At 44.7% G+C, this 26799-nt stretch overlaps 1 protein-coding gene across 1 annotated transcript; it reads right to left on the bottom strand.

The window, feature by feature from the left end:
• Positions 1–42: 42 nt before the first annotated feature.
• MCM3AP (minichromosome maintenance complex component 3 associated protein) lies at positions 43–26784 on the bottom strand. Its single transcript, XM_072875162.1, has 28 exons — positions 25917–26784; positions 25601–25824; positions 24839–24917; positions 22765–22912; positions 21473–21669; positions 20392–20531; positions 19682–19879; positions 19195–19463; positions 18363–18525; positions 17619–17779; positions 16143–16387; positions 15255–15445; positions 14185–14285; positions 13085–13216; positions 12393–12506; positions 11737–11889; positions 10139–10336; positions 9759–9827; positions 8932–9066; positions 8359–8512; positions 7641–7899; positions 7182–7279; positions 5443–5833; positions 5045–5302; positions 4159–4288; positions 2988–3194; positions 2187–2337; positions 43–1693 (listed from the first exon to the last, which is right to left on the bottom strand). The coding sequence occupies exons 1-28, from the start codon at positions 26725–26727 to the stop codon at positions 1535–1537; spliced, it is 5535 nt and encodes a 1844-aa protein (XP_072731263.1). The 5' UTR covers positions 26728–26784; the 3' UTR covers positions 43–1534.
• Between the last annotated feature and the right edge of the window lie 15 nt (positions 26785–26799).

Below are 26799 nucleotides of genomic sequence, written 5' to 3' on the forward strand. Positions count from 1 at the left end.
TTTCCACCAGACAACACAGGGATTAAAAATGCAGCACACATGGATAGCATCCTGTACCACGAGCTTTCGCATAGCAACGAGGTGACAGTGCATTTTAAGCCACTCAAAATTTATTAGGTACAAAACACATTTACAGCAGATGGTATGAACTACATCCCAAAACACTTTTGGGGTTTTTACAGCTGAATTCCAGGTAAACCGAGAACATCGGCGGCAGCACTGGGGTAAAGCATGGCAGAGAGCAGCACACAGGCTTCGCTTTGCATGCAACCAGCTAACACAACTCAGCCCAACAAAAGTATATGTAGTATGAACAGCCTCAAAGCATAATTTCTTCAGTTTAAATTTCTTATTTCAACTTAATATTAACCTACTATTGCTATTCTAGGTTTAAGAGAAATAATACAAATGCTATTAAAAAAACAACTATAAAATTACTTTTTTTGGAAGGTACCTACATAGTTTTGGACTACTCAGAATTTCAAATGAAATTAGAAGCAAGTCAGACAACTGGTCTGTGGCAGGCAAGATAATCAGCGTTTATCCCCAAAGCTGCAGTAATTTGTATTTCACCAGACAGAAGTTTCTGCCTGAGAAAAATCTGCTGATATTGTAATTAAAAAAAAAAAGATTGCTTGTACAGGAGCACTGCAGGCATGAAGTACCTCTTCCTACTATTTACTGGGAGTCAATATTAAACTAAAACCAAAGGTCTTCAACTTCCAAAGCCACCGCTTTTTAAATACTGGAGAATGCAGGTAATCTGCTCTTCCAAAAAAGGAAAATAATTTCTTCATAGCTGTTTACTGAAGACTGAAGAAAGTGTCCTGCTTTTCAGCATGACAATTAATCTGTAGAATAAGCAACTAATCTGGCTTTAATGCTGTAAATATTCAATACAATAAAACTTGGGCCCAGCAGCACAAAAATCCTTCTGGATTTGCATTGAGCATCGCTAAGTACAAAATACAGCCAAGTGTTGCACCGACTTGAGAATGACAGTATCGACATTCCTGGGCAGCAAAACAGCACTTCAAACCACAGTGCTGCTGCAAGGTAGCTTCTGCATGAAGCAAGCAAACACAGAGCTGGGACAACATCTCAGGAACTGTGACTATGGAGAGTAATTGCTCTGATGTTCCCAGGGGCCCCTGCTACCTTACAGTTTTCTCCTGGTAAAGCTATGTTTACCCACAATGAGAGTTGGTAGAAAGAAAAATCACAAACATGTCAATTTAAGGCTTTCCAAGAAAAGGATTTGACTCTTCTCCGTGCCTATGAAGCAGAAAAGGCGGGAGGCCCAGACCAGCCAAAGCTCAGCAGCGAGCCAAAGGGGCACGGTGAGCCACGACACACCGTCTCTGTGCAAGGCAGCCACATAAGAAGGGCCCAGGCCCCATGTCTGCTCTGTGTTCTCCTCCCAGGACGACACCTGCTTTTTTTGGAATGTGCCCCAGGAGCTCATCTGTTCCATCACCTGGCCCTGGATTTCTTTACCAAGTCTCTTGGTCTGCAACACGTATCTCAGCTCTGCTCAAATATCCACCATGTCCACCAAAGCAGATAGGTGGAGCTCGGAGGCAACTTCACCCTCCTTGTTCGCTCTGAGGAGCTGTTGCAAGTGTTTCAGTCTGTCCGACAGCGTGGGGCTTAGCTCCTCCACCAAAAGCTTGCATCCCTCTTGACTCCCAGCCTGGGCAGAAGGAAAACAGACAAGACTGAGAAAGAAGCATTATCCAGTACCAACAAGGAACTTCTCAGCCCACTGGCTGTTCCCCCACTTTTGAGAACAACCACGGAGGTCAGCACCCCCCCCGCCCCCCGAGGAGGTAAGGCAAAAATAGCATGTTCTGCTGTTTCTGTCCCCAGCCTTCCTTTAGCTGGGGGAAACTGACCCCCAACAGTGATTCCCTAAGGTAAAGCCCAGCACCACAAGGGATATTGTTACGACTGCCAGCAGCAGAAAGCATTAACACCTGTGAAGAACTTATTCCAGATCTGCAGAAAGCATTCCCCTCCCTGGAAAGAAGTTATTTCCAAGGTGTAGTTTTTCAATTCTTTATTTCCCAAGTCTATCCAGCACGGCACACCAAGGTAATTCCCACTAAAGGTGTTATAACTACAGCAGGTTGGGCACCTGCACTCCTCAGAGCTACAGTTAATTCTCAGTACCAACCCTTTCTTACCCCTTGAGCAGATGATGCAGGACTCTTCATCAACGGACAGGTGACAGTTGGGGTGGAGACCAGAGACTGGGGGAGGTAGAGAGGAAGACCTACGAAATCACCAAGGGGCTCAATGTCCTCAGCTAGACATTGGTGCAATTGTTCTTCAAACCTGGACAGAAAGATCAAGAGCACCAGTCAGATTGCAGCCTAGCTTTGTTCTTGTAACCAGTGGGTTAACCCAGAGTTTTGGGTTCAGAAGTGTCTGCAAGAAGGATCTGATGTTCACAGTCATTTCCAACGTGGTCTGACATACCCCACTGCTATGACAAAAATCCATCATAGAAGGTTGTGGTACAGAAAGGAGCCACACAGACTGAAGACACCCAACTGACGGGGAAGGCAAAGACAAGAAACCTATGGGCCAACCTCAAAAGCCTTAGTTCTTCAGCTTTGTGATCTGCATTGCTACAGACACCAAACTGACATCCCAAAGTGGACTTTACGTCTGTGATACTGCAGGACACACAGACTACTGTACACACTGTACTGCTTTAGTTTTGGTGGCTTGATTGACCACAGACAGTTTCCAACCGTTCCTCAAAGCTCGGAGTATTTCTACCATCCTGGACTGTTCCTGTGATGCAAGTAGGAGCTAGCAGGGCTGCACTGATGCGCTTGATGAAATCGGATGGAACTGGAGCTAGTCTAGACTGTTTCCTAGCACTGTTGGACTGCAGTTTCCCCATTACATACAAATTAGACATTGTTTACAACGCTGGGCCAGAGCTGCAAGGGAAGGGTGCTGCTCTGGGAACTTACCTCCTGCTTTCTATTTTCTCCAGTTGCAACTGTGCCAGCAGACGCTCTGGGAGAAGCTCCTGGGCTGAGGCTGTGTCTGTGAATTCATCTGCACTGGGAATGCTCTTTTCTTGACCGGACAGCATACTCATGCCAGAACCATATTGACCTGGCATCATGGAGACGCTATAGGGTTTCTTAAAAGAACTGGGAGATTTTACCCTTGACCTGAGAGGAGAGGAAAAAAACCAAAACCAAACAAAACCACAGAAATTGGTATGAGCATGTTTATTTTTCCCTACTGGCTTGAAGTTTGGAAATAGCAGGGAGTAAGAATTGAGCATTTGGAGACACAATTCCCTTGCACCAGGGTCCAACATACCACCACCTATGCGTGGGATTTGAGAGGAACTAATCTGGCAGGGGGCTGGAATTCACCCCAAAGAAAGGTATCTACCCAACAACTCCTGCTACACAGCAGAGCAGCAGCTAAGCTTCCAAGAGGGAAGAGAGACTGGCTTCACTCTGAACAAGGCTAGGGAAGTGAGCTAGACTCTTGAGATCTCAAATACTTTAATACCACACAGCTCTAAGGCACCCTCCCCCCATAACCTCTAGCATTTTCTCTTAGCAGTGGGACTTTCCTGATGTCTTCCCCCAAGGTGGGACAAAGCCTCCTTTTGAACTCAAAATGCTGAAAAATTAACATGTAATTACCAAAGAGTAAATCTGCAAATCATCTAACGTGCAATTCATCTGTCGGTCCAGGCTGCAACTGAAGGTGAATGTAAGGGAGGGGGCACTATAAAGGGCATGCTCATAATTTGTCCCCAACCTCACACTTTGTGTACCTAGAGTACAAGTCTAATTCCAAAGCCACAGCAGTATTTTCTTTGGCAGAAGTTAATTTCTCTATCTATAATGCATTAAGCGCCCCCCAAACAATCCATTTCTTTGAGAGCTGAGTAACCCTGCAGAAATAAAATCTACTTACTGCCCTTGTACATCATTTCAAGGAGATGTACACAAGCATGTTCTGGGAGGATGCCATATACTGGTTTTCAGCATCGTGACAGCGCTATATGTTCAACAGAGGCCCCGAGCAACCTCCTTGGAGTTTAGCAAGCAACTCTGATGGCACAATGGAACAGCTGAATGCTACTCACACAGGCAGTGCCAGCAGCTGCCTCACCTCTCGTGGCCTTGCCGAATCTCCTCCTGCGTGCGCAGTCTGGCTTGTTCCCATGAAAAAGGGAGAGTGAAGTTCTTTAAATGCTCCTTGAAGAAATACACACGAATCTGACCATCTTCACTTACTGCTTCTGTGAATAAACCCAAAACCAACGTTTAATATTAGAACAGATTTTCCCCTTCAGAAGAAAAGCTCAGTATTGAAAAGCCAATTTGAAGAAAAATTGCATGTTCACTTTCAAGTAGCTTTAAGTTGTAATCTGCATGCAAAAAGGAGCCTTCTTGAACTGATTTACTGCTCAACAGATACCAGATTACTGGGAAAGACTGTAAAATGCTGCTTTACCTTCATTTTAAAAATTCTAGTGCATCCAAGTTTGGTGTTCAGTGGGTTAAGTAGTCATTTCATTAAAAGAGGCTCCCTGTAGTTAAGCCAAGCAGGGCACCAAAAAACCCCACACACACTTGAAATTGAAAGCAAACAGAATCTGGAGACAAACTTCATTAATCCATGGAAGTGCTCATCAACAGTGGCAGCCTGCCATCTCAGCTGACCTGAGCTTACACGACTTCTGAGGGACCAATTCTTGGCCTTTGGTTCAATGTAAACCCTCTCCTACTGGGAGAGGACAGCTGAAAGACTGACCACATTCCTCCACACAGAGACAAAATTTTTAATCACAAGCTCAAATTAAGTCATAATCAACACTAAATACACACTCCAAAGAACAGAAAGATGTGCAGTAAGCACAGTGTCACTCTACAAGACATCAAGACCATAGGTCTCTCCCTGCTACATATCACTCGCTGCCACGCATAAAGGCACCGTCAAGTTATTAAACACAGTTATGCAAGAAGTATCATCCATGTTGTAGGACACACGATACCTGGAGCAATAGGCAGTTTGGGTGGTTTCCAGTCTCTCAGTTTATGATCAATGCAGACTGCCAAGATATCATCCCAAGGGATCTCATCAACAGAAGGTCCGTCTTCATCAGAGTTCCCAGATGTTCTTTTTTTCCACTTCTGGTAAGTTTTGCTCAGCAGATTCTCCACTTGAGACTGGATCAGTGGTTGAGTATGGGAACAACTAGGAATCTGAGACACATACTGAAAAATCATGTGGCAAACAGGACGCCAAGGAGCTATGGAAAAAAAACCATAGTAAATTGCAAGACTTAGTCACAGAGCCAAACTACCCACCTTACAGGCACAGTTCAACACAGTGCAGGCACGTCAGAGAACGATGTGCCGCTAAGAGGATACTGCAGCACGAGGTACATACCACCTACTGGAGGCAGATCTAGGTACGGGATCTGGAAGGACAGCACAGCCTTCTTCAGCCAGGCCAGGTGATCAGGCATGTTCCACTGCAGGTGGGGCAACAGCTTGTTACCCCCAGGCTCTGAAAACTCAGTAACAGGCCAAGACAAGTCACAAAGGTGCTCTGAGGATGCCACATCCGAAAGAAACCGTAGCACACTGTTGTACAGCTCTATGATGACCCCAGGCTCCTGAGATGGCAGGCCAGCTAAACGCCTTTCCTTCCAGTCATGGTAGAAGCGCTTGCCAAATTCACCATCAATCCCATCCTCAACATACTCCTGAAGGGTCTGACTGCAGAGCTCAAGGGAGTCAGGGCATTGGGAAACCAGCCAGCCCACAGCCGCAGAGATCTAAGACACACAAAACATGGGTGGTTAGAAACTGCTCCGCAGCAATCAGGACACAAAGTATTCGATCCTGCAACTCTAAGTTTTACGTAAGTGTTCAAGATACTATGCAGCAAAATACAAACAAATCAACTATCATCATCCCAGTATTTGCAACAGTAATTCTCCAACTAGGTGGTCACAAACTAAATTCACATGCAGCAGGCTCAGGAACAGACAGAAAGAGGCTGTTCACACCAGGTGCCATTGTGTTGTGGAACTCCCTGCTGCAGGATGCTGGGGATGCCAAAAACTTATCTGGGGGAAATTGGACAGATTCACAGAAATTAACCCAGGGTGACTATATCCAGAGAAGCCATGTCTGATTCCTGGCAGTCCTTGAACTGCAAAGAGATGCAAGCTGTGAGGGTTTGTGGGGGAGCATCACTCCAGGCTTGCCTTGTTCTCAACTTCTTTCTTAGGCACCTTCTTCAGACACCATGAGAAGGGAACATGGGGCTGGAGCTGCTTTTAGTCTGTGATAGCTTGGCTATTACCCTCTCCCACGTCTCCAACCCACCCTTAGACTTCTAAGTATCCTTTTCCATCATGGGTTTTGATTAGTCTCCAGGCCACTGTTGCCAAGCACACAGCAAACTGAAGGACAAGGGGAGAAGCTGTGGTCTGGAGGCTGTCAGGGAGAGATCCGTACAATACTTCTTCACATATGTGAGAAGATAGAGGCATTCCTCAGTCCCATCCACCAAGATGGAATACTACTGGGTGATCTCACAGCAGCCAGAAGAGCTACAAAGGGTCCTTTGCATTTTAGGACTGGGAGCTTAAGGGCACAAAGGCTTACCCACCACTAGCACTTGTCTGTTAGGCAGGACCTCTGCTAGTCAACGCAGGTGGGACAGACAAGAAAGGATTTACATAATCCACATATTTTGGTCTCAGTGCAGTTTTCAGTATTGCACAGAAGAATACCTTTTATGTAGCAAATGCCACTGATCTCTAGTCAGTTAAAAGAGAACAGTCACGAATAATGGAAAAGTAGCAGAAATATTTCATTTCAGATTAGTTCTGGCGGATATTGCAATCACTATTAACAAGCAAGTACCCGACTCCAGCAAATTCAGGTGTGTGGAAAAAAAAATGGTAAGAGCTTTCTGAACAAAAATTACGTTACAAAAACTTCAACAGAACAAAATATCCCATTACACAAGACTCAGCTGCAATTTAAGCTACTGAGAACATAATAATTCCTTATAAGGCATTATGTGGACGTTATTGAGGTATTATAAGGAGGTAATTGAGAGGTTAACAATAAACCAGTCAAGTATTTCTTCACGTGAGTTGCTGTTCTTACCCTTCTGGTGCCTTGTAAGTCATTGATTGAACCTGGGAGCTCAACAATGGTGTAGTCTGAAATAAGCTGGGCTGAAATCAAGTCCTGCAGCATCAAACCTTAAAAATAAGAAAACCCGCCATATACACAGATAAAGAACAAATGGGTATCTCCTACTCTGACCTAGTCTCATGCTCTGCATACATTCACAGCATCACTTCTCTCCTCCATCCTTCCCGCAGACTCTCAGGATCAAATACTGTGTGCAAAGGAAAACTGGAAGCCAAAAGAAAGTTCATTTCTTTCCATACTGATCAGTTCTTAAGGCCTCTGGATTTCTAGCAAAGCTCTGAAAAGTACTGTACTTCACAGTCTCTCCCTTTACTAGATGCTGTATTTGAGAGACTGCACTGGCCTCTACTTGGGGCAGCCCTAAACATTCATGTTGTTTTTTTTCAAGGCACAGAAATAATTACATACCTTCTTCTGCTTCTTTCTCTGTGGCCTCCTCTTCCTGACCAGGGACCAGAACCACAAGGGGAACTATTGGGTGGAAAGGTTTGGCCTGAAGCAACTGTTTCAACTGCAGTAAAGCTGAAAGCCAATAAACATCATCTTCTGCAACATCTTCACTCCTAACTCGAGGCGGCAGGAGAAGAATGAGACCGCTGGTTCCAAGCAAGTCTTTTTGCATCTCAGCTGTATCAAGCTCAGAGTTGGACAGTGTACCATGTGCCACCTATACAAGTTACAAAGATGACAACGTAATATAGCTAAAGCTAAACGAAGCTATTTTCATACTGAAATCTGCAGTTTACTATTATTAGCATTCAGCTTTAACGTTAGTTACCAGGAGCTCTACAAACACTAAGACAACAAGTTATAAGACAAACATGGATGTGTCCAATAGATGCAGGTGAGCACATAAGTGCACTTGAGCACCTCATTTGGCATTAGGAATTGAGATGACTGAGGTTCTAACTATTGCACTGTATTTAGGCAGGTATTTACTCGGTTGACTGGAAACAAGGACAAAATCCATCTTCTTCCAGGCCTTTCCAACAACCCCATCCCTCCCAGTATCATCTCCCTCCATCTGACAGGACACAGTGTGACAAGCTTCCACACAACATCCACTGGAAAAGAGCACACCCTGCTTTTATGGCCTGTTAGGTATCACAAAATTGTTCTCACCTACCTTTATACACACACTGACTTTAATGCTTCTGCTCCCTTGCATGCCAGGGGAATTAAGTAACGTCAGTGTTTGAATTCTGCTTTCTGTATGTGAAGCATTTTTCTTCCAGCTTTTGTCTCCCATAAATTTGGCTTTCAACCAATCTACCAGTACCCTAGCAAACAAGAAAAAAAGTGGGATTTTGGGGTTTTTATTTTAAAAAATGGCATTTTAGGGTTTTAGTACCAACCCCTCTAAGACACCACAATCTATCATAACCCCAACCTTCATATTTCTTGGATTTTGCTAAATAGCTATTAAATGTCCTGAAATTCTCCACACTGCTACATATCTCAAGGTTTTCTGTTTTCAGTATGAGCAAAAAGAATTCAATTAACAATGTCAGGAGAAGATACAGACCACTGCAATAAAGTACAGCTATATTTAGGGTGCTCTGGAGAAAAAAAAAACAAACTGGAAATTTGACATGGTACGGGAAAACACATACATCAAGGACTGTATACTACTACTACTATTCTTCTATTTGCCTGCCCTGCATGAGAAAGGGACCCACCAATCATCTCTTTTACTTACCTGTTGGGATCATCCTCTGCATATTCATCATCATTTGGCAAAACCAATAGCACCTTCCAAAAAACCTGTTCTTGTTGAACTGGAATATGTTCAGTGATTAATGAGACAAGATCCAGGGGAGTCCAAGCTAAATCACTTAGAGAGAGACAGAAGCTGGTGAAAAGACCACCTAGTGATCATTCCCACCTGGGGAATGTTTTTCTTGCTTTGAACAAGTTACAGTATTGTAAGTAGCTACTGGCCAGTTCAAACAGTCCAAAATCAGAGCTAATTCTTTAGATCTGTTGCCCATCTGTTTCACCACAGACCAGATGCCTTCAAGAATTGCGGCTGCTAAATCTGTTACATGAGCTTTACTTTGGGGATTGTGGGACCATATGTGTATTGCTTCACTTCCACACTGCTTCAATACCCTGCTCCAATAAACACACAGGCCATTAGAGTGCATGACAAGCCATGAGAAGGCAGACCTCCTGCTGCACTTTAAACTTCTATATCAACCCCTTTGTGCCACAAGCCAGGCTGGTAACAGCTCATTTACTCCTCTCCCCCTATACCCTACCCCAGGCCCCATCCCACCCAGGTACAAAAAAACCCCATAATATCCATTAGATCCTTAAAGTTACACCCACGGCAATAGGATCAGATGGCCTAACACTTTCATTAATTTATCTTTCAGTTTCCCTTATCTCAAAAATACTCCCAGAAGCACGGCTGCAAGTGGACACTCGAGTGTGATTTGCCATTCCCTACTGACATTTTTGAGATCTCTGGCATTTCTGTTACTGTTTGCTTAGAAGGAAAACAAGGATCAAACACCAACATACCTTAACAATTGCTGGTAGAAGTGCTGAACTTTAATTTCATGCACTGTCTTGTTTCTCAGCCAGTTCAATCTGGAAACAAAAGATTCTTGGTTTTAATTTTTCGTACAACACACGTACTTGAACCAAATTTAAGAAACACTCACTAAGACCTGAGAAGTACTGCAGACACTTTAGAAAGTTGCCGTTAATAGAAGAAGGGTTTCTTCAGGTTTGCAGCCTTTGTCATGGCATTTGTGCAGAAAGGGTCTTTTTGGGGGTATTTGAGAACAGTTTTGCAAAATCATTAACTTTCACAATGAAGGTTCAAAGAGGGCTACTTTGTAACTTACCTTCCAAAAATCAAACAGATTGTCAACTGCTGTCACTGTAAGTATCCTTACCTCGTGCAAGAGATCCCCAGCTTTCCTCCGTTCCCCAGGTTTACAATTCTCTTGCACAAGTTCTCCATGGCTATAGGCCACTCAGCACTGGGGGACAGTGCTTTCAGTTTGTTTTTTGGACCTGTGCAACAGGGAGCAGCTGGAAACGCCCTCATTTGACGTTTCAACTTTGTTCGAGCTGCCACTGCCTCCCTCCACCTTTGGAACAGAACAGATAAATAGGTCACATTAATAAACTCTTTTGCAGACCAAACAGGTTTTCTCATCTTTGCTCTTCAGACTGGATTGGGCTCTCGAACACCCCACAAGTCACAGTCTGCCCAGGGCGAGTGTGAGGTGGTGCACGTAGGCGGTGCAGTGAGTTCAGGCTGTATTTCTGCACGCAGCCACAAAGTCAGAGCTCAGAGTGTGCACAGGTTGAGACCTGCTAGCTGTACACATGCAGCATCCAGAAGGGGATGGATGTGCCCCATTCAAAGAACCAATGCAGACAAAAGGGAGTACCCTTCTGCTTCGCAAGCTGCACTTGCTCTCAGTGGCCAGAGAGATCACAGGAGGGAAGCAGGATTGCCGCTCTTCCATCTCATCCCTTCCTCAGCTGTTCTAGCTGTGCTCCCCAGGCAAAAGTTCAAGCATAGTTCTCCTTCTCTGTTTTCAGCATGTTTATTCCTAGCACATAGAGCATTTTACAATGATCCGTTATAAAGCTTCTCTGATATCTCAAGCACTTCCTGAAAATACTTTTGCAAATTCTATTGCAGTAAGAAAGGTATGCCTCTTTTTTCCTTGTTCTGTTTTTAAGGAACATTTAAAAAGGCACATTCACCAATAAGGAGAGAACATATAATAAAGCCTTTATGCTACTCTATTTTTCTATGACCAAATGATTCAAAACATGTACCACCCAACAGTTTTATAACACAAAAATGTATGAATTTAAATCTTTTATTGCGTTTCCTCAAGTATTTTCAGGACTTATAAAAAAACACATTCCTGCATCATCCAGTTTTCTTGACTGCTGCATGTACATTTGTTTCACGTATCTTTGGGCTCCTCCTTAACCTTCCCTATCGCACTGAAAGTGATTTACACACTCCCTGAAGAGACACATGAATCCGTTTTAGGACAGAAAGAACTCTGCATGGGAAGGTGCTCCACAGTAAAGAGACTAGCCTGCTGCTGCTTTAGCAGTGAGAAATGCCACCTGAAATGCACCTCAACCTGACTGCACTGGGGCAGCACAGCACAGGGACAAATGAATCTCTGCCTTGGAGCACAACAGCCACTGAACGCTTAGCACAAATCCAGAAAAACAAGCATCCAACAGAAAGAAAACAAGGAGAAATTATTACAAGTTTCTAGATAGAACAAAGCTGAAATTTCCTACCAAGCTCATTACCTGACTCTGATGAGGTGTGCTCCCCTCCCCACATATAGCTGAGTAACTTACAGTCTTATTACCAGCCTGTAGTAAGTCTACCCTTATAGTGAAGAGAAGACGACAGCAAAAAGAACGCAACCAGACAGCTGGAGTTCTATTAACCACTCCGTGCCAATGCTCCCAAGAAAAGCAGTTGTGTCACAGGGTGGCAACTCACCGTTGCAAGTACTTGCAGAAACACTGGAGCTCCTGAAGGGTTTCCTTAGCAATCTGGAAAATCTCGTCCTCCAGAAAGAGGTCCATGACATGACCACAGACTTCTTCTGAACACCGGGCAATACGGGCTTGCCGGTCTCTTTCTAAGGCACATCTAGTTCAAAAGGAAACAAACCAAGACCTCTAGTGAGGTGGAGACTGCAGCACATGCCAATACAATTAGCTGAGGTGCAAACAGGGAAGACCATCACATTTAGCAAAGGGGCGGGATTTTCCACACTTCTACTCTACGGCACTTCTAAATAAGACCTGTAATCAATCAGAAGTCACTCAAGTTTTACACTGATCACAGGCTTCCAAAGAAGGGTCTAGAAGAGAGCCCGCAGCTGAGCCATAAGGGAGTCAGAAGAAAAATAAGCACACAGGGCAGCCTTGTCCCAGATAAAGCCTCTATTCCCTCCACCCTGGAGGACCGCTACTGCTTGACACAGTGTGACTGCAAATTGGCAGCCAGCTGTACGATCAAGTACACTTTCCCTCTCTTTTTAAGTAGCTTACTGAAGATGGCCAAGCAAGAAGCCCACCACTCCCTAACAAATTCTTACCCTTAGGAAAGCCTACTACAGCAAACTATAGCATACAGTATGTTGTACGTACTTTAACTCATTGGCTGAAGTTTCTTGAACACTCTCCTTTATTACTTCTTCCATTAACTCCATACCCACCAACTGGCTCAACTGCTTTATTAACTGTTCTCTTTCCTGCTTTTGCCTGGAAGGACAGAGAAAAGATTTACACAAGTGGCAAGATTTACACGAGCGAAAAGATTTACACTAGCAAACCTGCCGCTTAGTTATACAAGTGCTACACGCAGTGTCAGACAGTTAATTCGCCTAAAACTGAGTTCCCACTAGCTGGTTTCTCTCTCTAAAAATAAACAGCTTTGCACGGAGCCAGGTTTCCCTCAAAAATACAGATAACAATGGAGTTACTTTATTCTTTTCCCAGTAAGCTAGAGACAAGTAGCTCAGAAGGAAAAGTTCCTGCATACAGCAGGGCCGGGATGCATCTCCCTCTCTGGAAGCTCTGGGTGAATAAAAGTTCCCAAAATTCCCACTCTGTGAGGTCACCAAAATACTAACTAGCAGATCACCTGAGAAAGCAGAATGGACAGCCTGTCTGCACAATCCCAGGGCAGTTCAAGGTGAGACAAACTGAGTGCTGTCAGCGTGGCAGAAAGACACAGGGCCTGAGCACACGTGCAAGGACTCAGGTTGGCACCGGCTGTTGTTATGTCGCCTAAGGGTGTATACAGCCCACCCTGTCCCACAGCAAAAGCAGTGACTCACCTCTCTTCCTCCACTCTGCGCTTTTCCTCTTTGACACGCTCCCTTTCTGCACTAAGCACGTTTCCAGCCACTTGTCTGAGGATCTCCCCCATTACTTCCGTCACGAGTTCCTCCACAGTGGCCTCTGAGGTGCTGTGCAGAAACAGCAGTTCTCTTTTCAAAGCCAGAAAGTTTTAATTCAAAGCCCTATGTCTATGCTTTTCTCAAGCATACCCTTGCTCCATTGTGGTGGGCTGACTCCAGCCACCAGCCACGCACCCACACTGCTACTGGCTCACTCCCCTCCCTGCATCAGGACAGGGGAGAAAATAGGAAGAACAAAAGCAAGAAAACTCGTGGATGGAGATGAAGACACTGTAACAGGTGAAGGGGAAAAAACAAAAAGCCACACACACCCCTCCACCAAGCAAAGGCAGTCAGCCACCACCTCCCTGGGCAGACCAATGCCCAGGCACTCTCCAATCAATGGCCACCCTGGAAGCCAGAAAACCCCAGCTTCTTTTTCCTCTAACCCAGTTTTATTGCTGACCATGATGTCACATGGTATGACTTTGGTCAACCCGGGTCAGCTGTCCCGGTTGTGTCCCCTCCCAGCCTCTGGCATACCCCCAGCCTACGCATGGGCGTGCACAGGGGGAAACAAGGAAGGCCTTGACCCTGTGTTGTTCAGCAATAACCAAAACATTGGTGCATTAACACTGTTTTGGTCACAAACCCACATCTACAACTCTACCAAATGCCTTGGAGAGGAAGCATAATTTGAAGCCGAGAAACAGCCAGATCTGGACTTACTCCTCTTGTGCCCCTTCAGGGACCTTCCCTTCCAACAACACACTTTTCTTGTGGCAGTGGTGTGAGTATCATGCGAGGCAAGGTTTACAGAGGTTTGTAGTTAGCCCTCCATTAGGCTAGCTGGTGTGTAACAGAGGTGGCAGACATCATGAAGAAAGGTCTGCTTTTCCCTCAACTGTATCAGTAATACTGTCTCCACTACAGACCTTGCCTTGCTTAGTTTTATGATCTTCACGCATGGTGCTGCTATGGCAATCTGCAGCTTTGATGACAGACTCCAGAAGTACCCAGCAATAAATGCTCTTTACCAGATGGCGGCAGTAACATAAGCCACTCCTGCTCTGCCGACTTCTCTGCACTCTCCTTTGAGGACGTCGTGCACAAGCCCGTCCACCACTTCGGCGATGTCCTACAACACAGCAAAGGAAGCCGCTGAAGCAAGATGCAGTCCTGCTCAGGATGGCACACACGTGAATTGGGAGCAAGGCTTTTCAGCCCTGTTTAACTGACTGTAATTGGCAACATCATCTGTATTTCTACTTAGAAACTACGCTAACTTAATCAAACACAACAGCCTGGAAATTTTAGACTATCTAAAAGGTTAATAACAGCCCAGAAACAAAAGCAGCTTTCTATATTAAATATAGGCAAGTCAAGTTAGGAAGTAATAGTTAAGAAAAGTGAATTTTGAGAGGGATTCCTATTTTCTTACTTGACAGTTTCTCCCATTCTAGCTGATTTAACTCCAAATTACCAGGTCTAATCTTCACTGAAACGTAGCCACATTTAGGCAGAACATGGCAGCTGTACTTTATAAAGCAATGAGACACTCCAAGACGGGTTCAGCATTAGTACATATCCAAACATATGTCGGAGGGAGAAAAAGGGGAACAGCACAGACACACAGGGTACACATTCAAGACCCAAGACCCAACAGTCATATATCCACAAGAAGAAACTTTGTCATGTCTCATTTGAAATATGTGCCATTAAGAAACAGCTCAATATTATTCACTAAAGCAAAGTTTACCTACTAAGTCAAAGAAAATCACTTTCTACTATCACTTTCTGACTCTCTCCTTAGAGGTTTCTCAAATGAATGCTAAACAGACAGGACTGTTTATCCTACAAAGGAGTCGGAGCAAGCACTGACATTTCAGGTTTGCATCTGCAATCACTCAAGACTTTCTCTTTAAGCACAGTGCAAGGAAACAACTTCTCAAAGTATCCAAAGCACTGAGGCAGGGAGTGTCTCCTTTTGACTCTACATAACACATGCAGATTCCGGAAAACTAAAGCAACCTAAGAACTCAGTTACCTTGTATTATATTTCACAGATCTTTCCCCAATACTTCATGATGGGTTTAAATTTCCTTACTGTGTCTGTGTAGACAGGCTGAGGCTTTGAAGAGAGAGGCTCAGGTTGTCCAGAGGGTTGGGAGATGGCTTGCGCAGGAGGCAGCACTGGCACAAGCTGACGAGGTAACAGTGAGGGCAGAAGATGAGCTGGGGGCTGGACTCTTACTGCTGTGGCATCTAAATCCACACCTTTGCTTTCCACTCTTCCTTCTTGGGGGGGGACAGAGAAAAATTAAGGAAACCAGGTCAGTCACAAAGAGAAGCAAAACTATTCTCATCTTCAAAAGCTGGCTTGCCTGATAAATCTCATCAGGTCATAAAACAATTATATCATAGAAACTAATTTATATTTATGAATATTTTATACAAAACATTCAAAAATTTCAGTGCACATTACCGCCATACCAAGTACATACATTTCCAATAAAACAACTGTTTTAAGTCAAGTACACCTAGCACCTACACGCACCTCTTGAATAAATGCGAAGTATCTGTACTTTCAACAAGGACGAAAAAGCATACGTTCAGCTAACTTGAAAAACAACATGATTACACACACAGTGGGAACAAACAGTTGCAATACAAAATCTGCAAACTGAAAAGGGAAGTCCGCTGTCTGAAGTAGCCAAATACCTAGTTATTTCACCTACGTTGGCAAAATCACACTCATTGCTGTTAGCGCATTTCCTCTATTGCAAAATATATTTTATTAATCAGGTTGCTTCTTAGCTTTTACAGATACACAAGTACATTTAAATCAAAACATGCTTTCATTACATCCAAATTTCCGTGCAATTTCAACACATATAAGCCAAGAACAGTTTCTGCTTTGTAAAATAAAACTACTCACAGAGCTGACCCAGCAGTATATTCCTGAGCAGTATCTAAAATGCATGTTTGCTCTTACCTGTTGCTTCCACGCTGGATTTTTGGCTACCACTAGCTTGATCCACAGAGGTGCTTCCGCCAGTGTACTTGTTCTGTCCATTGAAGCTGGACACTGGCACGTGGTGAGGCACCGAGGGCAACGGCCCGCCGTTTACAACTTCCCCAACCGAGACAGTTAGCTTCTGGCTGACAAACATCGATTTACGTGGTTTGGGTAATCCGTCTGGCTCCAAGAAAGCTGAGCGATTCAGCTCCACGTAAGCACTGGGGAAAAAATAAAAACCAGGAGTACATCCTCAAAGCTCCAGTAACCTATAGGTTTTCAGTTGGACAGCTTAGTGGGGCAAAACGAGACAGGCACTGGGCATTCAGGATTGCTCCCTGTAGCCTGGATCTCAATCTTTGGCTGGAACCAGAGCAAGGAAGGCAGAGAGCACTGTCCTCACAGCTATCCTCTCAGGACAGAGTACAAGCTGCACTAACATTTCTGGGCACCCCTGTAGACTGTTTTGTCTCTTTCTCCTTTTAACCTTTATCCATTGTGTATATTACCTGTGCATGTTTTACCTAGACTACATCCCACATGATAGATGCCAGGGCTATCTACAGAAGTAATTTTAAAAGCTGCAATCTTCTTCCAATCTTGGCACCTGTAGTCTGGCTAACTTATTATTTCAAAACAGAATGTTAACAGGAAATGCAGCGCTCTAACTAGCATGCTCAAGTTTTTTGCCTTCTCCAGTCTCTTGAGATTGCAAGACCTGACAATGTATGTATTTCCATGGCAGACACTCTTATCTGCAAACCACTGGCCTCCAACATCCTCTAAAAACTGGTTTCTGGTTTGCACTGTTCAGCTTCATCCCACCCTACATGTATCACCATAATGCCAGTTTCCTGAGAAGCAGAACTGTATCCTCATTTCCTACAGAGCTGCAATTTACTACAATTCAACTGCAAGATCAGAACCTAAAACATGTTTCTTTTTTTTTCTGCTGGGTTATCCACAATGTCTCTTTCTAGGGAGGAAGTCCCTGGAGTCCAATGGAGCCCAAGCTCAATATGCAGTCTCTCCTTTGGGGGAGATGTTTCTCTTGCTTTTCACCACCTTCCAGAAGGCTGAAGGAATTCTGTATCCTTGAAATCCCTTGTCACCTTATCAAACCAAGTAAAAAAAGATGTACAAGTGCAAAAAACCACTACTGTGGGAAGTCACTGTAGTTACCGGGATAGAAACCCCATTTCTTGAGGGAAAGATGCAAAATTAAAGAACTTTTCATAGTTACAACAATAAAAATAGAACAGATTATTAAAATTTGCACCCATCACTATCCTAGTGCTTTGCTTACAGAGCCCAGGACGTACCCTTTGCCTGTTCTTTTATTTTTCTGGTTGCAAACTGCAGGAGCAGCCCATCCACGTTAACGCTTCACCTAACATCGGCCTAACCCCACCAGGCATCTTAAGGCACAGACGCCCTTTTCCTTACACTTACCCATCAGACACACTCAGGCCATAGTAACTTATAAAATCGGTTGCTTCCTCACAATCTTTGAACAGTAGCATGCGGACCAGGTGATCCAAGGGAAACACTGTACATCTTTGGGTGCTCACAGTGTAGGCGATATTGAGAGATTTGAGAGCATCTTTACGAATCTGGGGGAAGATAAAAGAAAAAGCCATGTAACTACTAAGTTAAAGACCCCAAAATGTACTATAACGCATACTATAAACATGAAAGTCATGTTTAAAAGAAAGCAGTACTTTGTCACCAAATATCCATACAAACAACTATTCAGATTTAACTTTCTTTTTAAGTTCTATGCACTTGCTTTCTAGTTTCTGCCCCTCTTCGATGCTGCTCATTTTGAGCATATCTCTCTGTGATTCTTGTGCAGAAGAAAAAGCTTGCAAGGGCTTCTGAAAGTGCAGGTTGATATTTCCTTTGCAAAAGTCTCAGGCCTGCTTCTCTGCTTCCCAATTATTTTCAGGGGAAAGAATATGTATTTGTACAGAGTTATGGGAAAAAAGTGCTTAGAAGAACATTTTAGTATTTACCTTTTATATCACAGCAGAAAACTCTTGATAAATTTTTAAACGCTTCTGAAGAAGCAAGAATAAGATTATTTTTAAGGCTAAATATCTACCAAGTTTTCTGCTAAGAAGTTTTTCTCCCAGAAGCCCCAGACTGTTTTACTGATTAACACTTTAAAAAAATATCCATCTGCCTTTTCCTCACCTGGTTGAAATAACAATGTAAGAGACAGGCATTCAGATAGGAAGCTGCTTGCACTAACTTGAAAAACCTCACAAAGTTGTTGCTGTTTAATGCAGCAAAAGCTTGAACTGCAAATCTAACTTCTGGAGAGTTTCTAACCTCTGGATGAAACTGCTGCACTTCTCTGTGGAGACAAAAGACAGAGACAAACCTTTTGCTTCAAAATGAACAATCACAATTCAATAGCAACCTGTAACAAAATGGCATTAAAATTAGGAGCTTTAAGCAAGACATGCAACTTCTGTCCAAATAAACAGCTGTGAATTAAATCTGCAGCATTATTTACTGATCATTAATCTTCTAGTGACACTTGCAAAATCGGCATGTTGTTATTTAGGTACATCACTCCAGCGTCTAGGGAGGAAGGCAGTTAAGAGATTGACCAGAAAAGTATGACTCTGCCCACAAAACAGTTTTTGCTTGGTCCTACTGCAGATAAAGCACTGAAGCTTGGATACCACTCTGGGAAGAGAAAAAAAAAATTTCCTTGATTGAGAATAGTGAAGATTTAACTTTTTTTTGGTTGGGTTTTTTTTAATCTTTTTACTACCTGCAGAAGCTCTAGTGAGTTATTCAAGGAGACAAAACAAAGCTTTTTTTTTCTTAAAAAATACACTTTTTAAAATGACCTATTGAAAAATTCAAGTAAAACATTACTACAGTACACTTTCTTTGGCAAAAAAAATTTTGCAACTAAGATCTTCACTTCCATTACAATTTGTCTGGACTTAATCCTAATCTCAACTCTTCCCAGAGGCAAAGAGAGAAAACAAGTGGTATCTGTTGTTCCCACCTGAGAATATCACCCTTGTTGAGATTCAGCAAGACATTATAACCTCTGAACTCTGCTTCACTCTTGCAGTAAATCCCCTTGTTAGCCAGGTCCTGATACATCTCCTTCAAGCTCTGCAGACACTTAGTCATGTTCTCATTGTTGATTTTGGCATCAAAGGAGGACATGGGCTCTTCACACAAGTGGTGAGCACAATGGATGTGAAAGCGAGTGCACTTCTCAATCAGAGACACCATCAGTGGGTTGCAGAGATGTTGCTGGGTTATATCCTAGCCAGAATGATAAAGAAAGCATTGCATGTATTTTTAAACTACAGTTGAAGAGCATAGTCATCTGGCACTATCTTTGGAAAGCTAATTTCAACTGTGCTTTGAGTCACTTCGCAACTCAAACTGTTTGAATTACTATTGCTTTTTGCTTCACTTTGTACAGCATTATGTGATCTTTTGCATTCTATCATCAAACAGCTCCATCTGCCAGTGCTTACCTTTCTTATTCCACGAGTTCTGTTCCAGACAAAGTCATACCATTCTCGGTAGTTTCCTTCTCCTTGATCCATAATGTTTGTCACTAAATAATCCATGGTCATGCTCAACACCTCAGAGGGTCTCAATTCATGGGGCAAAGGTTCCTCCTGATCTGCTGAAGACCTGCTATATTCCTTGATTGCTGCCGCATGATCTACCTGCAAGATGTGGAGAAAAGAATCAAAGTCCAAGGATTATGTTCAACTTTTCAGGAGTATAGAGGATTTCACCCCATCCATGCCTTTACTTTAGTAAGGAGCAGACTATTAAAGGAGTTTCTCCACACTAACAGCCCACGTCCATTCTGCTATGATAGCAAATTTATTTTATTTTATTTTATGACAGGATCCTAAGTGTTGACTTAATCTCAAACTCATAACCTTCAAGACAATATATGCTGCTGCCCTACAGTTTTAGAACTATAGTTCTAAAAACTTGTCTGTAGCTAAATAAAAGACATGACTTAAGAGGGGAAAAAGCAATTCTCTAGCCTTCTTGTTTTACAACGGGGAATTGAAAGGCATTAATGAAATGGCCTCCAGAATTTTTCCTCCAGAATTTTTCCACCAGAATTAACCCTGTAATCAACCAAACACTGACAGCTTTATATAAGCAGCAAGGAAACAGATGTCCTGGGAACAACAAACCCCTGCATACAGAGGGCTCATACCTTGTCAGATCCTAGAAGCAATTCAAAGATACTGAGCTGGTTTCTTGTCTCCCTCATGTAGCGCTCCTTTTCAGGACACATGTCTGGGCAAGTGCCAACAACAGTTTTTGCTTTGCCAAGATCGGTCCTTTTTATTCGAGCTAAAAAATATAAATAAAATTGAACAAACACTAAGCATCTCTCGTTTTTGTTTTCATGACAAGCTATGACCCTGATGTGCCAACACAGCCCTAACCATGCCAGATGCCTCAGCTGGAGTATGTACATTGGCCAATGGATGGGTGTCAAGAAGTGCATTGCTAGGGCAACAGTTCACAAAAAAAGCTGGTGGGAAAAGGTCTCTAGAGATTCCCACCCTGCCTCTACTCAGAGCAAGGCTGTACCCACACCTTGGTGTGGTCAGAAACGCACAAGGATGGGGTTCTCCCACTCTGGGGCCTGTCCCAGGGTTGCATCACTCCTTTGGGGAAGTTTCTCCTACCGTCCCACCTGGATATCGAGAGTTTTGCTGAAAAGATTGAAGCCTCTAAAAGATACCCAACGTTTTGTATCCTAACTAAGCACCGGCAATTTCACAACTCCACATCAAGTGGATGAGAAATCTGTTTATTGATATTAAAAATAAGTTCTTAAATTAAAAGTAGGGTCATCTTTGAAATGGCAAGAACAGGATGGAAGGGTTTACAACCCAACACTGTGAAACAAAGGGCCATTTCTTGAAATAATTACCAGCTTGTAGTAGTCTGAATTTAGATAAACACAGTTAGGCTTTGGGTAGCTTTCTTCCAAGAGCCTGCAGGGATGCCAATCTCCCTACATGGCCTCTTTCACAGAAGATGAACAGTCTGATATTCACTTTCCACAAGAAATACGCATATGCAATAAGTAAAACAGATTTTTGCATGTTCTACAAGAAAGTAATAGAAGAGTACAATAGAAGAGTATTTTACAGACTGCTCCATGTTAAAACTCTCTCTTTAAAGCCATTTCCATAATATCACAACAACTTTGCAACAGACACAAACACTCATTTCTTTCCAGCAGAGAAGCAGATGTTACACTCATTAACTTCCGTAATTACCTTGTCGCATTATTTTGTCCCTTTGGTCCAGAAGACGGTATCTTTCTTCAGATGTCTCAGCCACTAATCCTATCAGGTTACCAAGAGATGACGATGAAGCTCCCAAGGCTTCTGAGCTCTGCCCTTCAGAACTAGAATCAAACAGATCTGCCTCAAACTGCAGTGCCTTTCGAAGACCAGGCTTCTTTGCTGGAGAACTAAAAATAAAAGATTTTTTAAAATCAATAACACACTAATGCACGCCCCGGTCTTAATCAGTTCACTGTTCTTCAGGACGTCAACATCTCTGTTTAGCAGATTATTTTGTTCACAAGGCAATGTATCAAACGAAGTATGTACTAAGGTTGTTATGAGCTAACAGTAGCACTGGGAGTTAATCTAGTTAAATCCTCAACATGGCCTTGACAACACTGCCAAGCATTCTTGATCGTGGTGAAAGCCTCAACCTTTGTACAACAGAAATGGTATTACTGAATCTGTCTTAGAGTGGACAGAACCAGATGGATGTTGCAGCATTTTTGCATCACTATGGCACAGCAGTTTGCATTTTAAGCCAGGAACTAGCCTGCTGTTTGGTGTGGAAAAAAAAACAAGTGCTTTCTATAGCAACAGAGATTGTTAAAAGATTTTAAAGGGCCCAGATACAAACATACTTTTTAAATCAAGGAACATTCATTCCTTCACAACATATTACTAATTTTATAATTATATGACTACACATACCAAATTACTTTTGTCAAACTAGACACACCATTAAGGTACCACAGAAAGATGACAACCTTGCCACTTCAGCAACTGATGCTGAACAGGAAAATTTCTGTACAAAGACCATTCACTTGAAGTGAGACAAGACGATGATCTAAACTCACCAGATACTCTGACAAGGGGATTCTCATTCCACAGAACTGTAGCTGCCTACAAATGAAACTACTCACTTCAGAAGTTCACTTAATCATGACTACAGAACAGTGTCATTACTGCTTGGTCCTAGTTTGGCTCTGCACTTTCATTCAATTCCCTTATGCCTCGCTACTGCAGGTGTCGTTATTCATGTTGTTATGAACAAAATATTCAAAAGAAACACGCAGACCAAAGTGAAAGACCTTAATAAGCAGCTAGAAGTATCTTGCTGACAAGGTGTGAGATCTGTGAGCTTGTAATTCAGACAAACCAGAAGAGATGAGGGAAGAACACTCCCCGATAAGAACATGACTATTTGGCACACACTGATCATCATTTTTCCCCACGCACCCTGTTTCCTGCCAGATGGATTCCCAGAGGAGCAGACATACCTTTTACCAGGCATGACACTGCTGGCAGAGGATCTTATTAAAGGTTTTCGAAGAGGGGAATGCTGATAGTTTTGCTCTTCGCTGCTTTGCCTTCCTTCATCTTCACCTGCTTTCTTCTCCTTGGATGAAAATTCTCTTTTTGCTGGACCTGAAGTGACAGGTAACACTTGGACATATAAACATGAAACCAGGTACTTGCCCAATAGTTTAAGCAACAGATCTTTTTTTCCCCCATGGGGGTGGTGGTGAGCAGTTTATTTAAAACAAATACTATTAGAAAATAAAACAGAGAGTCACAGTTTTGTACTTGTATGCAAGACTTCCAGGACAACTTGCACTAGAAGCAGTACTGAGTAAGTCTACCAATTGCTAGTCAGCTTCACTGTTTTATAAAGAATAAATATTTTTCAATTAAATATCACTTAGCAATAACCATAATTGGTCAGCAGATTGTCAGTAAATGAAGTCTGATCATCATCTGAATTTAAGTTCTCTCAGGTTTGGGATATAATCCACAAGTCATAACTCTCTATGGGATACAAAATCCATTTCACCTATGTAAACCACAATTCCCAGTGCTCCTGCTGAAGCATTTTAACTATTTATTTCACATACCCAAGCTTAGACTGAGGTTGGCATGCCTTCTCAAGAGTTACATCTGCACCTCGCAGGAAGGGAAAATTTCTTCTCCCAGGAACAAATTTTCAACCGGTTGGATTTCTTAAATTTTCTCCGATTACTTATTTTAGAACACTGCTATTCACATTTCTATAGACTTAACACCACAATAAAATGACAAAGGCAAACAGACACCCCTACAGCTGCTGCTTCAAGATGTTAATTCAGAGGAAGACAACTCTGCAGCTGTTCATTTTCTGGAAGGCAAGTTTGTGGTCAAAAAGAGCTGTGATGAACCATTCATTTGCTGACAGCTGAAGTCTATCCCCAGGTTAGGCTCTCAGAGGTGCACATTCATAAAGCTAAAGAAAGGGAAGCACTTGACAATTCAAGTATTGGCCTAGTGGGTGAACAGCCAATGTTCACATCCCTGGCCCTAATCCCAAGCAGGGTCTGGAATCCAGGTTTCCCATTTCTAAGCTCAGTTCTCTGGAACAACACACACTGTTCTCTCTTTTTGGTTGAAACAGTATGTAATTGTTGATATGCAGAACAGCAGCCTCAGCAACGCAGACAACTCACTCTGGGGTATTCCTTCACTCAGTTCTCAGGACGCTTTCCTGAAAGCTGGAAGCCCACGTCCCAGCCCGTGCTCTGAAGCAGGCAGCGAGGCATTTGAAACTGGGTTTTCTTACATCCCCAAAGAACATCCTACTTCTAGATAGGAGCACAAAATTAACATCACCATATTCCTCTTGTGTGGCTGCATGAATGGTTTCTAGATTCTCTTGTAAAACTATACTGTCATTTCAAGCGTCTTCAGCTCTTTCGTATGGCTGAAGCGGCATTTTGGCTCAGATCAAGGAAAATGTTTTAGACAACAGGAATTTAAGAAAGACACAGTGCAATTTCCAACTGTGATTTGCAGTCGCTCACTTAAGACTTCCTCAATACCAGAGGACAAGTACTGCGGATGTGTGAAGTTTACAGAGCTTGCAAAAGCAGCCAGGTAACTTCGCAAGAGAAAAATTCTCCAAGGGCTAAATTCTCTAATAACACCCCTTCTCACTCCCAGGGTTCCCGAGCCACAGGCTGTTAAAGGCTGAGAAATTATTCTGGAAGCAATTACATGCTTTATCCTGTTCTTTTTCCCCTCCTCTGCATATTCACTGTTAGCCTCTGCCACAGACAGAGCTAGCTGGGATGTCACATAAAATGCAGAACAACTATTTTTATGCTTCTGTAAAGAATAACCTTCAATGCTCCCAGAAGCTCTGCACACCAAACAGTCTGACCAGCAAAAGTCAAACAGAACTGTCCTACTTCTGTAACTGTAACATCCCTGCTGTAGAGATCATCTTTGCATCGATCTCAGCACATCAGGAAACAAGAACAGAGTGGATGCCATGCCAGTTACGTATCACCCAGTAATCATATCTGGAAACACAAGACTTACTTGTTTTCTTCTTTTGCCAAAACGTTACTATATCTTTGTGCAACTCTTTTGCTTTTTTTCGGGCAAGAGCTGCAGAGGCCTGAAAGAAAACAAAAGCAGAGTATGAAAACCTATTGGCATCACAACACCAAAACGTGCAGCGCAGTTTTCGCCAGAGAAAGATTTACCAATTTCTATAAAATTCTCCTTACTGCATTTTAAACTCTCACTTAAGACCTACACGCAACCAGCGGGACTGGGCAGGTTTCCACAAAAAAAAAGCTGCTTTTCGCTACAACCAGCTTAGAGCATTTGAGACCGAAGGTGTGTTTTTAAGCACAAAGCAGAAACAGAACACGCCGTCTCTGAACTGGCTCCTCAACAAACCTCAGCACTGACATAACGGCAGTATTTCCAGCAAGCAGGTCACCCTGCAGAGATCACACGAGCTCACCTCACCCTTGGTGCTGCCGAGCCTGAGCAAGAGTGCAGCAGCATATATAATTTGGGTTGGGGCGACATGAGACAACAAACAGGGAAGAGCGTTTGGTGTTTGAGCTGGATGCTAACAGGACAGCTAAAGTCAGGCAGAGCTCTGGCAGCTACCCCGCTTTAGGTGCAGCTCAGTACACTTCTATCCCTGTCTGTAATACAGTGCTCACAATACAAAGCCTTCCCCCAGGTGAAAAACGTTACCAAACGGGTGCAGTTCTCACCAGAGCTGGACGCATCCCAAGCACTCAGATTTACGCCTGCTCTTGTGCCGACTACTTCGATACTCACATGATCAAAAAAGTGGAGAACGGCCATTTTTTTATTGCGCCTGGTCATGATCCGTCGAACTTTTACGAACTGCCCGAAGTGCTTCTCCAGCACCGTCCTGTCGTTGAGGTAATCGGGGACGTTCTTGCACTGGATGGCCGTCAGCTCGCCGGGCGACAGGCCCCCCAGCCCCTCCGAGCTCTCGCTGCCCCGAGCCCGGCGGGCGGGGGTCGCGGGGGCGGCATCTGTGAAGAGAGGGAGGCAGCCACCTCAGAAAGCGGAGCGACGCCCGGCCGGCGGGGTGTCCCGGGGCTCCCCCCCCGCCGCCCCAGCCTACCTTCCCGGGGGCACTCCCGGGCCTCGGCCGGCGCCGGCTCATCGGCGGGTCCCCGCTCGGCCTCGGCGGCGTCTCCGCGGTCGCGGTGCCCGCGGCCCTGGCTGCGCAGCACCTCCTTCAGCGTGCGGCCGAAGAGCGCGCCGCCGCGGGGGCGGCTCAGCAGCACGGCCCGCTTCTCCGGCGGCGCCACCGCCGCCCGCCCGCCCGCCGCCGCCCGCCGCGGCGAGCGCTCCCGCTCCTCCTTCCGCTTCAGGCCCTTGGACGCCGGCTCCCCCGGCTCCTCGAAGAGCGGCCGCGGGCCCTTCTCCTCCGGGCGGCCCGGGGCGGCGGCGGGACGCGAGAAGGAGAAGGGTCCCCCCGCTGCCGCAGCCGCCGCCTCCGGGCCCGCCTCGGGCGTGAAGCCGAAAGGCGGCGAGAAGGTGAAGGCGGCGGAGACAGCCGGGCCCTTCTCCACCTCGCCCCCCGCCAGCGGCTTGAAGGCGGCGGCGCTCTCGGGCGCCTTGAAGCGGAACTCGGGCGCCGCGAAGGCCGCGCCGCCGCCGCCCGGCGCCTCGCCCGGCCCCGGGAAGCTGCCCAGGTTGGTGGGTGGCTTGAAGCTGAACCCCGCGTTGCCCGCCGGGGGGCCGCTGCTGGTGCCCGCCGCTGCGAAGGCTGGCGCCTGGCCTAGCCCGTAGGACGGCCCGAAGGCGGCGGGCCCGGGGGCGAATGGGAGGCCGGCGGCGGCGCCGCCCTGCCCGAAGACAGCGGCCTGTCCGAAGCGCAGCGGTGGCGGGAAGGCGGGCGGCCCGCGGAACGGACCCCCGGCGTTCATGGCGGCTGCCGCCGCCGCCGCCTCTCCTCGGTGGGCGGGGGCGGGGTCCCACCGGCGGGCGGGCGGGCGGGG

The sequence above is a fragment of the Ciconia boyciana genome, chromosome 10 (genome assembly GCF_034638445.1).
Source record: "Ciconia boyciana chromosome 10, ASM3463844v1, whole genome shotgun sequence".
Classification (NCBI taxonomy): Eukaryota; Metazoa; Chordata; class Aves; order Ciconiiformes; family Ciconiidae; genus Ciconia; species Ciconia boyciana.